The sequence below is a fragment of the Paroedura picta genome, chromosome 1 (genome assembly GCF_049243985.1).
Source record: "Paroedura picta isolate Pp20150507F chromosome 1, Ppicta_v3.0, whole genome shotgun sequence".
Taxonomy (NCBI): Eukaryota; Metazoa; Chordata; class Lepidosauria; order Squamata; family Gekkonidae; genus Paroedura; species Paroedura picta.
This window is the reverse complement of record NC_135369.1, coordinates 128,565,812-128,581,678: the sequence shown is the minus strand read 5'-3', so window position 1 is coordinate 128,581,678 and position 15,867 is coordinate 128,565,812. Positions and strand designations below refer to the sequence as shown.

Here is a 15,867-nt window from a genome sequence, read left to right as displayed (position 1 = left end):
GAATCATAGAGTTGGAAGGTACCTCATGGGTCATCTGGTTCAACCCCTCGCACTATGCAGGACAGTCACAACCCTATCGCTCATCTACTGTAACCTGCCACCCCCATGAACCTTCACAGAATCAGGCTCTCCATTAGATGGCTATCCAGCCTCTGTTTAAAAATTTCCAAAGATGTCAGGAACTTCTTCCGGATGTTTAGGCAGAATTTCTTTTGAATTAATTTCATCCCATTGGTTCTGGACTATCCCTCCGGGGCAAGAGAGAACAACTCTGCTCCATCCTCTAAATGGCAGCCTATATGCCATCCTCCCTGCCGCTCTGATAGCAGGGGTGGGAATAATGAGAGTTTCCGCCATGTTGGGATTGTTTTAAAGTCTTTTAATGGGTATTTTAATGGGGACAAGACTACTGTGACCCGCCACGAGCCTACGGGGAATGGCAGGAAATAAATAAATAAATAAATAATAATAATAATAAAGTTCATACCACCAAACTCTTATTGGTCTCTAGGATATTACGAGACTAGAATCTAGGTGTTGTACTGCAAACCAACACAGGTACCTGCTGAAACTAAGCACATTAAAAGATCATTTGAGCTCTCCACCACCATAGGGCTTAGCTTCTCACTGGTGCTAGCTAACCAACGTTGTGCCTTTGCTGTCCGGTCTGGTCTGATTCTCTCTGAAGACTGCTATTCCAGCCATAAATGTAGAACCCCTTAGCCCTGAGAGATATTATCTCCTACGTGTACATTTATTGAAGTCTTCATTCCCTTTGGAAAATTAAACAATACTGCATTATTGCAGCACTCTACGATTTTTTAAACTAGTGCAGAGTTTTGTTACAGCTTTCTTATAGAAACTCAACTTGTCCCGTCCCCCGAATGTATTGGTATCTTTCTCAGAAACCAAATGAGATAATCTTTATTTTTTTCTTCTTACTCATTCACAGACAGAGCATTTTAAAATAAGCAGGCAGGAGAAGAAATCGTTACAAGATTGCAACCTACAGAGGCTTAAGAATTTAAAGTACAAAATTCAGAGGGCATGGAAAATGAAGAAAAAAGCTGTTAAAAGTAGTAAACTGCTGAACTTTTAAACAAGGTTATATTTGAACCAAGTATTTGATATGCTGTGCTGTGCACAAGTTGTTATGATAAATGTTTTGCATAACTGAGCCATAATTTTGACAGGAACTACAAATGAATCTTTCCTGCAAACATCAGCAGATGAAAACATCTTTTTTTGTTCTTGTGTCTCACAGGGCAGTGAAATAGCTCCATTAATTATCACTAATGAGAGAGCAACCTATGGGTTTTAGCAACAAACTGTCACTTATGGAAAATAATATTAATGTTTTGGTAATGTGTAAATGTTTCTTAACAGATGGGTTTTAATTAGTGTGACATGTCATGAAGTACCGACAAAAAGAAAATAGTGAATACAATTAAATCCCTTGTTGGAATATCATCATCATGTATTGGATTTTATTCTGCTTCCATAAATTCATGATGGATAAATTACGTGCCCACAGTGAGAATGTGAGAAACAAACAATTAGGCCAACATACAAAGTTGAGTGAATGAATAGGCCATCATTGTTTTAGCCCTGGTTCCATTTTGGTTTCATATGTAGGCCCCAACTTGCTCAGTCCTACTGCTGAAATGCAGCTTGCACACCAGTCCAGCCTTACTAAACCTGGGAAGCATAATGTCAGCAAACAGGGCTCCAGTGTGTGTAAGTGATAGAATCATAGAATAATAGTGAAAGGGACCCTTTGGGTCATCTAGTCCAACACCTTGTACTATGCAGGACACTCACAACTCTATTGCTCATCCACTGTAATCTGCCACACTCTTGAGCCTTCACAGAATCAGCTTCTCTGTCAGATGGCTATCCAAGCTTCCTTTTAGAAATTTCCAAAGATGGAGAACCCACCACTATGTCCCCATGCTATACTCCACTGGGGATAGATCTGAAGCTTGTAGCACTTGCTAGAATGGTTAAAGTCTCTTTTCAGCAATTATTTGCAGGATGCCAAAGAATGAGTCCCTGCCTTAAGCAAATCACCATTGTGGATGCAAATATCAACAACATCAAAAAAGAATCCCAACAAACATGAAGGGGGATGGGGAAGAGAAGGCAAAGTATCTAAGAGAAAGACAGGAGTACATGGAATTGAGAGAGGAACAGCAGAATGGGCAAGGCTCAGCTGTTCTAAGGGCAGGCATTTAGATTGTGATTTTACCTACCTGCTGGGCACTTCTATTTTGATGTACAGGTTTTATATCTGAATTTACTGTATTCTGCAATTTGTAACATGGACAAATGTCTTTACTGAGTAACAATTCAGTAAATGAACAATACTAGGTTGGTCTGCCTTCTGTAAATCAAAGGACACCTTTGGCTCCAACTCCATTGTCTGGACCCAACCCAGTTAAAAAAAAAAACATTAGCAATAATCCAGGATATATAGAATACTTTTAAGGGTGCATATTAGTAAAACTAGTTTTCTTAGTTTTTGGTAAATCTGATTTGTATTAATGTATGCCATATTGCAGTCTGAAGAGCTAATTAAGCCACATAATTGGTTTTATATTATGTTTTACTGTCTTTCAAGCTGTATTTTAACTGTGTTGTTAACTGTCCCAAGTGCAAGGTGGGATAAAAATTATTATTATTAACAACAACAACAACAACAAGGACTTAGATATACATAACAGGACCCAAATTTTACTAGGAACAGCAATCCATCATGACATGCTACAAAATCCTGTTAAATCCTTTTTTAATTCCGTTCACCACTGGATTTCAAGGGTGATTCACAATACAAAATTTGGTGGGGAAAAATAGTCAAAATAGCCTGTGTGAGGAGTTTGATACAAATGCTTTAAACTAGCAAATAACAAAATAACAATAGCAGCACTTTCTAATTATTTCTCATTATAAAAATATCTTATGATAAATCAATATTTTAAAATACAGGCTTCAATCCATTAGCATTTTCCAGCGATAGAAGTTGGTTCCCCTGTATTGTGGTAGCCTCAAATGCCTCCCATAATGCCAGACAAGGCACCCCCACAAACAGGATGGGAGGAGAATTTCAGGTTTGCAGCAACAGGAAGAAACTGGTGAAAATCACTTCTCTTTAAATTGGGGACTCCTGAGATTGAACCTAGGACATTCAGCATGCCAAGCAGATGTTCTATCACAACCTTCACAGAAGTCTTCTATAAAATCCAAGCCACAGACTCAAGGATTTATCTCTACATGTATAATCAGCAATAAAGTTAGTCACTTACTTGTTTTTCAGATTGTCCATAATCTGGGCCCTGAGATGGCAAAAAGTAGCAAATGTGGCCATTATTTTTGGCTTTTTCACGAAGAGCCATAGCAGTTCGGACAGTGGCATTTCGAGCATGAACAAAAACCATCACCTTAAAATAAAAAGAAAAGATTTTATAAGTCTGTTAAAATACAAAGGGGTTAAATAAAACACCTACTCAATTAAAGGTTTGGACTTAACCATGATACTAATTCAGAGCTGAAGTGTGCTCATTTCCTGGGCAGAAGATCTTTCACGCTCACCAACTTGAAGGCAAGAGTACCTTTCTGCAGCTACTTTGACTAGGCAGCATGGATGTGCCACTGCTGAAATGGCTGAGGCAAAAATCCTTAGATGAGGAAATACATTAGAATTTGTATGTCTGCAGCATACCAATGAACTGCATGAGTTTCACTGATACCAAAATCTGCTTACCTTTTCCTACATTGTGCAATACAGCTACAATCAATCAATATAAAGTACATATTTCAAAAGGAACATACTACTGGAGCAGCCTTCCTTGTCTTGCTGTTTAAAATTCTAAGGATATTATAAAACAGCAAACTGAACTGATACATACATATTTAAATTTTATGCACACTGAACATTAAAAAGCCAGTGTATTACAATAGCTAGAGCATCAGAATAGGATTTGGAAGACTCAGGTCTGGGATCCCAGTCTAATATGGAAGCTTGCTTGGTGATCTTGGGCCAATCAAGCAACTCTGCTGATTGTTGTGAGGATGAAATGGAGGAGCAGGATGCAAATCACTCTGGGTCTGGGATATAAGTAAATAAAAAAATAAAATGTGCCAAATTCTGTTTTATATAGTTGTAATGGTTCATCTTTCTTCAGTTTCTTTTGGGGGGGATGGCCCAGTACAACTGTCCTGGTACCTTGATAAGCAACACTGATTTGGGGAAAACATTTTATTATGAAATTCATTAGAAATACAAAAATGAAAGTGCATTTAATTGAACAGGAAAAACCTAAACAAAAAAATCACCCAAAACAGCACTTGTTGGTGGATGTTCCCAAACATAAATAAAATTACATCCATGAAACTTCTCTAAGCAGTGAAAATAATTCTTTTGAAACCTCTGATATTATGTCAATTTTATTAGTAGCACAACATGGCAAATGAGAATAATTCGGGTGCTACTAGACAAGGATTCCATCTTTTCAAGTTTGTGGCTATTGCCACCTTTTCAGCTGTAAGATCAAAACCAGCACAATACTTTAAGGGGCTACATATTCTTTTATATAACCCACTAAGGCAACAGTTGGTTTTAGAGGAATGTTTCCCCTGTCCAACATCTCACTGATCAACCTTTCAGCACTATACAACTCATTCTGGTAGTGTCCCGAAGAAAAGCATTTAACATTTTTGAATATTTCTATATATAACTGCCAATCTAAGAGGAATTAAATATGCCAAATATCCAGAAGGTATTATCATTAAAAGTCCATAAATTAATTAATATACTATAACTGGATTTTTATCTCCCACTGCCCTGGTAAACAGTAATGTGATTTTTTTTCACAGAAGTTTTAGGAATCAGATGCACACAAATCTAAAAATACACTTGAATAAATGTTTAATCAATACTAGATCTTTCCTGTACATTCTGGATCAACTTAATTTGGTGCGCCTGATTATTTTGTGATGTTGTTTACACTGGTCGTTATATTGCATTTTATATTATTTTAAAAATTATGTAAAAACTCTTCAGGATACTTTTGCAAGCTGGCAGCATAAAATTTTAAAATAAATAAATGGATTCAACTTTTTATGCTTTGCAATGAACCATTCACTTTTTCAAACTGGCAATATATAACTTTAAAATATAGACATATTCACACTGGTTATTCTTCACAATGTACCACACACTTTCACAGGAGCAAAACAGCTTCATCTATGCAAATATGGTAGTAAATCTGTGTCTGAAATTGATCATATCAGACTGAAGCAGAGAGCTCCTATGATGAAATGGCCCCCCAAGGCAAAAAAATAAAAAATACAAATCCCATACACAGAAAATTAGCACATGAAACTATGTACATCCTTACAAACTGTATGAGGTAGTATAATCTGGAATCAGTTTTTACAACCTCATCTGCTGTTTGTGTGAACTAAGCCTAAATCTTGGTAATTTAGTACCGAAGACGGAACAAGGCAGTTGATGTAAAAGAGAGGTATAAGAACACACTGGTATAAACCAGTAGTTTGGGGAAAATTTTAAATTACATAACCTTGTAAAACATAACCCTCATCACTTAAATAATTGCATCCTGGATGCAGCTGAAAATTGCTTTTGAGAGTAGAGTATGAGAAGGGCAGGGCATGGAGAGGGAAGGGCCTTCAGTGGGGTATAATCTACCTAGCAAAGCATTCATTTTATTTCCCACAAGTGTGCCTATTTATGGATATTAAAATCTGCAGATTGGAGCCACATGTAGTGAAAACAGGGTTTTTGCAAACATGGATGATCCCCTAGGTTTGTAGAAAAATCTGTAAAGTAAAACAAAAACACTGGGGGGGGGGAGTTAAACCCCCTCCAGTAATGAAAAGTATTGTTTATACTTTCTCTTTGGGGGTCAGTATCCAGAAAGATGACTCAGCCTAGTTGTGGCACCACTGGCAATTGGAAGGCTCTCTGGGCCTGAAACAGCTACCAGATGCTAAAGGAAGCCATTGTGTGTGTGTGTGTGGGGGGGGGGGGGTGAGGCATGCATGTTGGGAGCTCAGCAACAGGAGACTAGTCTGAGTATTAGAACAGTTTCCCACCCTGCAGCTGTTGCAATGGGTAACGCAAGGAAGGAGAAGAGTGGTTGATAGATCGAAATATAAGGGGATGGAGAAAAAGCAGGAGGGGGATAATAGGGGTTAGGTAGACAGGTTGGAATGAAGAATGGGAGCAAAAGAGATGGCGTAGGTTGACAGATCAGGGAAGGGATGGACTGATGGAGAATGGTTTGGCGGCAATAGAGATGGGTAAGTTGACTGATGAGGGAAGAGGGTGAGAAAGAAGAGTAAGATCATTGGAGTAGATGGACACAAGGGGGGGGGAGGAATGCACCCTTGCCACAAGTTTCTTGTAGGTCCCTCTATATCCTATTGGCATATATGGCTGTGATCTGCAGATAGATAAATCCATAGATTGCAGTCATACAGAGGCTAAGTAGATTTTTCTGCACACTTGTTTGTCTCTCCAGGTGTGCAGAAAAATCTTATATAAAAATATGTATTGTCTATGCATGTACAGAAAATGCACTTCAGGAAAGTACTACAGGAGGGCATCACAGCAGATTAGGATGACAGGTCATCCTGGCAACATCTGCAGGCCTGGTGATGGAGGATGCTAGAAGTCACTCCAGGCCCAACCAAAGGAGATGATGCCAGCCGCTGCTTTGGGCCCAAGTGCGCTGGGACAAACAGAAGCAGCCGACCTGGGCCCAGGATTGACAGATAAGGAGGTAGGGAAGCTCAGTATTAGGTGGTATGCCCTGTTGCTTCACTGGCTCAGAAGTAGAGAGGGGGGATATGAGATCCCTCCATAAATCTTGCAGGCCTCCCACTTAAAATGACTACAAATGGAGAGCAGATTTCCAGACCAATTCCACACAAGGAATTTGCCCCTAAACAGTCTCTCATTGCTTGTGGGTTTTAGTGCTGCTTCCTCATGACGTTGGCAGCAACCTGGAGCTCTCCAGTTGGTGGCATGAGTTTTCCTCCAATTTGGTCCAAGATGAGGGAAATCGCCAAAACCAAATTTGCCACTTCTTGTTGTGCTGCTATCTGGAGAGCAAGTAGGGGCAAGCTTGTGTGAAGGGAGAAATGCATGACAGTCTCTGTAGTGTTTTGCCCGCCCTTGCAGCCGCCTTCCCCTCTCCATTTCCAGATTTTTTCTAAATGGTGTGTTCTGCGTTCTGGTGGGCCTGCAAAGCTTCATACCCTCCATAAAAATAAAATATTCTCCTCATTGTGCTCCATAATTTTGTAATTGGGCAGCCAAAACACATTCCCATGTGTGTTTTTTGGCGGTGGGGTATGAACGGGGAAAGGGGAGGGCTTGTGATGAAGCTGCCCTCTCCCTATTAGCTTGGTGTCCATGCTCTATGAACATACAATCAGGGTCCAATTATCATGGCCAGCATATAAAAAATAAAGAGACCATCATGAGAATCCCAAAAAGAGATTTAAGGGGAAATGTTTCATTGTTGTGACATGATCAGGTGGCAATGTGGAAATTTTATTTTAAAAAAAATGTCTTGGTGTTGTGGTGTTTCCCCATAGCAACATGGAAATGCACTTTAAAAAAAAGGGGAGCTGGGGGGGGGATGGACGTTTGAGTCCACAAAACAACATCTGTGATGGGACTGGTGGCTTGCGGTGATTAACAAACCAAGGATTGGGGAAAGTAGTTTGGGTTGTTTTCCCTGGCCACCTAGCTGGGAAGAAAAAAGCTGCAACGAGGCAGGGGTCTCCCAGCAGGAAGCTTGCAAACGTACGGTTTACAACCACAGGTTTGCAAGCAGGAAGTAGTGTGAGTTTTATACCTCCATGCAGAATCGGTCCAAATGTAGGACTGATTTGTCTGATTGGCAGCAACTGTATAATGTCAGCAGACTGAATGCTAGTACTAATTTAACAAATTTTTATTCCCATCTTTCTCCAGAAAAACCCCTCAAGATAGGTGACAATGATTTCTAAGCACATTTCAAACAAGATTAAAGAGTTAAAACATGCATAACATATTAAAAGATATTCAAATGGTCAGAGATAATTTGTTATGTGCCAAAACTAAGCCCTCAGAATAACCATTTATCTACTAAGAAGAAGATTCACCTGATAGTAGCTCCACTTTCTCTTCAAAAATGGATGTAGAGAGAGGAGACAGGACTAACTGCATTCAGAAATACAGGCTTCTGCTTACTGAATGTAAACTTAATTCATTATTACTTCATGGATGTGATTAAAAAGATACATGTAAATCGCACTGTTTTAAGGCCTCAAAATATGGAACTTCCAAAACATATCCTTTTCTTTCAGTCACTTGGGTAAGCACATAAAATATCACCACAGACTTAAGAGGGTTAACTTAGCCTGTCCTAACTATGTCAAGTGAATTTTTATTTCAGTGGCTAACCTCTATGCATTACATTATGCAAATAAGTTGGGAAAAGCAATTTGGAAAAGAGAAAAGTGGTTCCACAGCTACAAGCTGTGTAATTAGATCTGTACTCTGAAGTTCAAAGCTAGCTCTGGTGTCTCAAGAGCTGAGAGCTTGTGTAGCTTTTCTCAGAAAAAGTAAGCTTTCAAATGACAAAATATGCAAGCAAAGCACAAAGCAAATGTCTCCAGGTTAACGGTACAGAATTTTATGAATATCTGAAAAAAATTAACAATTGGTAGCCGAAAGAGTTTTTACTATTCAAAGTGTGTATCATAAAGGTATAAAGAACCACATCACAATGATTCTTCCAGGGAGAGGAGCCAGTTTTTAACTAAAGTTTCAAATAATGTTTAACTATTATATGTCAGAGGCCAACAGTGGATTTGATTGCTACTACACACAAGCCTACTTATACTGCATTGTGCACCGGGTGGGAATCAGCTTTACAACTACTTGGAGGAAATAAATCAGTGAAACACTACCATGGTTTTAAAATTAATCTTTATTTCAGCCAAGGGCAAGACTATGGATATCCAAATGATATTTCTTAAGTGGCCATCAGTTCATCCGAAAATAACCTGAAGTATAGGAAGCTTTATCTTTGGATCACTTTGAATCTGTTTTGAAGCATGAATACCATTGTGAGTTGACCCCTCTAACTAATACAGCTGTAAAGAGACAGGGTGTTTTTTATTTTATGTTTTAAAGACAGAATAATTAAATGCGCCCATTAGAAATACATGAACGAGACTGTTCGCTGTTATAACATTGCTTTTCTTTTAAGTTACTGACCAATTTCCAGCCAGTTAAATGCATGTCTTTAAAATGTGCTCTTGGCTCAAGTATTTGTTTAGGATCAGTGTGGGGAATCTTTTTATATCAATGGACAGCCTTAATTATATATATATTTACCAATATAATTCTAAACACTGTGTAACTCTTACATGGCTCTACTTGTTTCTGTCAGGCAGATTCTGGCAATTGTTTTTGTTTCATCATGGAATCTTCCCAGTGCATAGTTCAATCTATTCTCCTACTATTCAATGCTTCTACAAGGCCATAGAGCAGGATTATCAGAAAACTGCTATTACTGTAAAGGTCTGAAAGCAAAAATTGCAAACTTTATTAATCACACAATCACTTCTCCATGTAGGAAATACCTGAGTGTCTCCCTCCTTGGAGTGCTCTGAAAAGCCATATTTAAAGGAAAAGAATACCACAACAGTCAATGAGCAAGGCTTATACCATCCTCCTGCAACAGCTTCTTCTGCCTGTGCTCTAGTTATATCTCTTTAAGGCAATGGCAATTTGTACAGCTTGGTGTAGTGGTTAAGAGCAGCGGCATCTAATGTGGCAAGCTGGATTTGATTCCCTGCTCCTCCACATGATGGGTGACCTTGGGCTACTCATTGGCAGAATGCTCTCTCCCTATTAGCAGCACACCTCCATGGATGAGCCAATCAGGGAGTGATTTGCCTGCATGCAATTTGAACTGGTTGGCCCTCATTGGCAAAGTGCTCTTTCTCTATTGGTGGCACACCCCAAGGGATGGCCAATCAGTTAGGGAATGAACTGTCTACTTGAGCTTTATTATGTTTAGTGGTTACAGTCTTTTAGTAGCTCATCTATGGAAAGCCTAGTGTTTTGAACAGGAATAAGCACCTCTACATGTGGAGATGTGTGTGTAAAACAACTTGCAGTAAGACAGTATAGCTGGAGGACAACATGAAATTTATCACTGTAGGATAAGGAAAAAGTTATCTGTTCCCTTGAAATATTGTCAGTTAAGAAAAAAAGAGCAGCATTCTGGAGGACAGAATATTTATCTCTCTATGCCCTACTTGCTCTTCAATAGAATGGCCATCTTGCTAACAAATCTTTTTGGAGCCTGATTTCACTTTGAACCTTCTTACATCCAATACTGTACAACTTCCATACATACCCCAAAATTCTGTTACCATGGACATCCTTAACCCCCTTTTGAAACTTTCTTCCAACCATATATATTTGGTTATCCACAGCAAGCTACTTACAAGTTACTACCCAATTTCATTTCAGATCTATAAAATAGCAGCTGATAACAAGGAAGCAAGACATCTTTATTTCCCTTTCTGTATAAAGTTTCATTCCCACAGTCCAGATTTACAGAACTGCTCTTGTCCCTTCAACATCCTTTGAAAGGCGGTGTTAAACTGCAGTACGCCACACTACACATCTGTCTTTGTACTGCTTGCTATGCCTGCCAGATATCAACAATACCCTACAGATCTCAAAGCTTATTTACCACAATGAAATGAACTTATGTTCTAAACGGTTTCATTTAAAGTGCTACTCTTTGTCACTTCATAAAAGCTTTCTGGAAAAGATTTCAGAATTCTTAGAAAAGCTGGCCAATACTAAGTTTGTATTTCACCAACAGGATGCCAAAACACTTTCTACGAGCTAAGCTTTGCAAGACATCAGCTGCTGATCAACTGAGAAGTTGCAATCGGAGCAGAATCAGTATATTCTACTACATTCTCCTGTTGTGAATGGAAATTTGAAATGCTAATGCTTTTTCATAAAACCTCTGGCAATAATTAAAAGATTAGAACAACTTTTATGCCAGTAAGGGTCACGGCAGTGGGGAGTTCTAGATCAGAAGAAACCCTTAGATTACGTTCAAGCATCTATATACAACAGATTGTCTATCATAACTTGACTATGCAAAACGTATTTCACAGCTGAATATGTGAACTAACTTCAATGAAGAACTTTGCAAGGGTTTTTTTTTGTAGTATCTGGCTTCTGATTATTATTTATATACAAGTAATTATTTAATGCTAATTTAGATCAAGTTGCATAATGCACCAAACTTCAGACTTTAACTTTTATTCTAACCTTTCTGGAAAACAGACTCAAGGTGTGGTACAATGATACTAAAAACAAGTGAACCCTATAAAATTAAACGTGTAATTACGAATTGGATAACAGCATCCAAAGCTTTTCTGAATACTGTCACCTTGCAAATCTACCAGAATCACCTCAAAGGGGCTGAGAAGCTGAGCTGTCACATGGTTTATCAAATAAAGACGCACAATTCCCATCAGTTCCCTCTGAGATTCTGCTGAGTTTTAACACAGTTATGTTTATTAGGAAAGGATTTTATTTTGCATACAGGTAAGAGAGAGGCAGATGTATTCAACATGCATGAACATAGATTTCGACAGTCTTCAAGTAAAAATGTGAACATTAAAATGCTGACTTTCTGAACAACCTCTTTATTGTCATGCCTTTATTGAAATGCCTTCACAGACCATTTCTGGAAAATGCTCTTCAATCTAAACTTGATCCACAAACAAGAAAATAATATTATCTGGATTTTTCTACAGGCAGTTAAGTAACAATTGATCAAATCAGTTAGTGCTAAACTGTGAAGAGGCAGGATTAACTGAAGGGGGGCACTGCTTAAGTCTGCTTCCATGATTTAATGTCCTGGAAGTAGATCAACATTAGGAAGATAACTTGCACAAAAGAAATCAAAGGTGCCCCATTCATTTTCACACAGACAGCAAGCACACCTTCATAGAAGTCATTTAATGAGTCATTCACACAAGAAAATTACCATGATGATGCAGTGGATGATACCTGTACATTCTCCCTGAGAGAAATAAATGAGGGTGGTAGTGAATTAATATCAATAATAGACAGCAGAAGCAAAGTGTTAAAGCGCACTGACCCCATACTTTGGCCTGTGTATCTGCAACTTAAATTTTTAGTAACTGCTGTGCCCCCATTCACAGATTTCTTGCTGTCACATTTAGTTTGGCCCCAGTATATGGTTACCTTACCTCCCACTGGCCAATGAATGAAAAACAAATGGTCAAGGGGCAGAGAACAGTCTGCCGCTCCATAAGGAAGCATACCTTATACTCCAAGAGCTATTGATGTAGACCAATGCAATTCATTAGCTATGGAATTACTCCATTAATCTATGAGAGAAAGTATAATAAGGAATGCAAGCATATGGTATACAAACATCGCATCTGCATTCTTTGTAAATTTACTTCAGAATTGAATCAAGCTTTCCAGTTAAAGTAAATCATGAAAGCTGATTAAAATTGAAACATGTGTGCAAGGGACAGAAAAAAAGATCTCACATCATCTATTATTTGTGCTAGAACTTAAATGTTTATGCCTCTCTAATTTAATTCTTGTTATTTTATTCTCATTATTCAATTTCTGCTTAATTCTAAGACTAAAATAGAGCTACCTAAATAAATCTTTAAATTTACTTCATGGGGGAAAGCCAAAATCCAAATGCCAAAGCTCTTAATTTACAGAGCAACTTGTGCAGTTCTAAAGCATGTTGTGTAATTTGAATGTCATGCTACTTTTTTTAATGTGAAGAATTTTGGAGTGCTAGCAGGCATGACCAGTGGCTGAGAAAGAAAGAGCTTGATGGCTCTTTGTCAACATTGGGGAGAATGTATTGGGGATACCTCAAACCAGCTATGCACTCACAGCTTGTGGTGTTCCTTGACTCTTACCAAGGCCATCCCAAGTGATTTGGTGCTACAACTCTGGATGTTTCACTCGTAATCCCTGAACATATTATAGGAAATCTTACATGTCGACAATCCCACTACTGATCCTTGCTCGGTAGTTCCTATTCATTGCTTTCCTTTGTTAAAGAAAAAAATGCAGGATGCAAATGTAATGAACAAATAAGTTTCTGACCTGTTGTATTATCTTTAGCAGCTAGATTTTTACTTAGAAGACTGGTATTTTCAAAGTCCAAATATAAACACCTTGAAGGTTTACAAGAGGAGGAAGATCTTCATTATGAGTCTAGAGGCCAAGCTTGCATTCAGGAATACAACAGGTACTAGATTGGGGGTGGGTAGAAGAACTCTGTGTATAGCCTCTCCCTCCCCCCAGGACCTGGAAAGGCCGCAGGCAGCTGCTAGAGAATTCCCTGGTAGGGGCAGCTCTCACACAGCAGGAATCTGCGGACTCTGAGCCTCAGAGGGAAGTGGAAGGACGAAGGGGTGGTCAGGGGTGGGGGATGGAATGTGATTGGCTGGCTGATGGACAGACAGGCAAGCCAGTTGGAGGAGGTGGCACTCAGGGGTGGGACAGCTGCCCTGAGTGGGTGTTAAGTGGCACTTAAGTCATGAGACACGCTCCTCCTCCAAGGCCTTACCAGAAATATATTATGTGGAACAGATAAGTGATTACTTAATACATTACTGACTGCCACTGGTACATAAAAAGTATTCAGAATTGCTACTGACCACAAAGAAATAGCTGTTCCAAAATTAAGCAAAAATTGGCACCTGCAACTGCCAATAGGCTTGGGAAATAGTTATTCAACAGAAATAATTTCTAAAATAAAAATTTGCTTTGCATTTTCCTTCTTACAATACGCACCCCTAATTCACACAGTTAAGACAACAAACAAATCTTGCCCCATTTTTATTTATATGTGGGGACAAAGAAGAAAATCTGTTTTAAGACTAAGCAGGACTAAGGGGAAAGTTCCATAGTATGCATCTTTCATATCAGAATACATTATCTTCTCCAATGAATAATATCAATTATGACACTAATTCAGTGGATGAGTTTGTTAGTATATCTTTCAAAGGTTATCAGCTGAAAGGTTACAGAATACCGACACTGCACTAAATAGAATTATTTAAGAGATGCAATGCTAAATCCCAACTGTGATGGACTGAATACTTATTTAAATCTAACACTGTCACACTGTATTTTGGCAGCAGTTCAAATCTTCAAAAAGAAGCTAGTCACCCTATTTGATTAGAGTACAGAAGATGACAAAGACTTGCTCATCTGAATCCTTTCATGGGCTGGACACTACATAGGAGTTGTCCATGCTAATACCATATTCCTATTGCCCTTTCCAACCGTTGGGCCCAAGCTAGAACTGAATGGCAATATTTATGATACTATAGAGACATGTCAACATGCCACCTGGCTAATATTTATGAAGAATATGAAAATTAGAATACAATGGCTTTAAAAAGAGAAAGTGGGAGGAAGGGAGAGGGGGGGGAAAGAAAAATGAACTCTTCATGTGTCTGACAAAGTGGGTTCTGATTCTCAAAAGCGTATGTTTCAACAATTTCTTTAATTGTTAAGATATCCCAGGTTACTTTTTCCAAATGAAATGGCAACATTAGAACATCTGAGCAGAAACTTGCTTACAGGAAATGTGATTGAATCAAAACAGATCTTTTATTTTAAAATCTTAGATCTCCTTACTAATAAAACAAAACAACTTTTTTGAAGATTTCTAGAAAAATATCATTTATAAAGAGACTTCTAATCATAAAGTGTTGCCTGTATTGCTTTCAGTAAATAAAAAATAATAAAAACTCCTATCTACCTAATGATCATGAGCCCATGTAATAATTGGAAACTAGACACAATTGAATTTTAATATGACTTCCTTACAGCTGAAGTCAGTTATCTGTTCAATTCATTTTGGCAATCCAATATACTACAGTATTAACTTAGGCTGGACCTCCCTATACCTGTTCACTCAAATCCTGTATTCCAGCAGATAAGAAACAAGCAAACACATAAACCATTTGGGAATACAATCAAATTCAAATCATTAAACAATTTTACATATTAACGGAACAGAACATGAATCGAAAAATATTGCCTTCCCTGCTCCCCCTCCCCACAATGACCTGCCTGTCTCAATGTGTAATGATATATACAAATAACAACAGGGTCGATATGCTTATACTCCCTCAACTTGAAGGGAAAAAAATCTAACACTGCAATCTTCAATCTCATTTGAAATATATTAATCTAGTTTCTATTATTCAAATTATTGTAAGATACAGCTAAGAACAAACTAAATATAGATGCTATCAACAATGGCATCTACGCTGCATTTCTGTGAACACAGTGGATTTAGGAGAGGTTCCTGTCAGTCTTTCAGGCTGTTCATGCCAAACAACAGAAGGAACAGAGTTTGGCCTGGAGAAATGGCCTACCCATTTTACTGGCTTCTATCCTCCAGCTAAAAGGACTTAGTCATAGAATCATAGTGTTGGAAAGGGCCATACAGGCCATCTAGGCCAACCCCCTGATCAATGCAGGATCAGCCTAAAGCATCCAGGATATCTGCTGCTTGAAGACTACCAGTGAGAGGGGGCATTCACAACAGCCAATTTCACTGCTGAACTACTGGGTTTAACAATACTGGCTAGATATTGGGAACATTTCATAGTCAAATTTCCCCCGATATCTAGCCAGTATTGTTAAATCCGCTACTGCTGCCAACAGCAACCTTTTCCTACCCTCCTCTAAGTCACACCTATCCAATCTGTATATGAGTGGAAAGAATA

The 15,867-nt window shown here is 38.5% G+C and overlaps 1 protein-coding gene across 2 annotated transcripts in view; it reads right to left on the bottom strand.

Moving 5' to 3' along the window:
• Positions 1-15,867, bottom strand: part of ASCC3 (activating signal cointegrator 1 complex subunit 3) — a 303,036-nt gene that overhangs the window by 147,844 nt on the left and 139,325 nt on the right. For both annotated transcript variants that reach the window (XM_077303437.1, XM_077303430.1), the window contains exon 14: positions 3,303-3,437. In XM_077303437.1, coding sequence (XP_077159552.1) covers positions 3,303-3,437 — 135 coding nt within the window. The remainder of the gene's footprint in view (positions 1-3,302; positions 3,438-15,867) is intronic.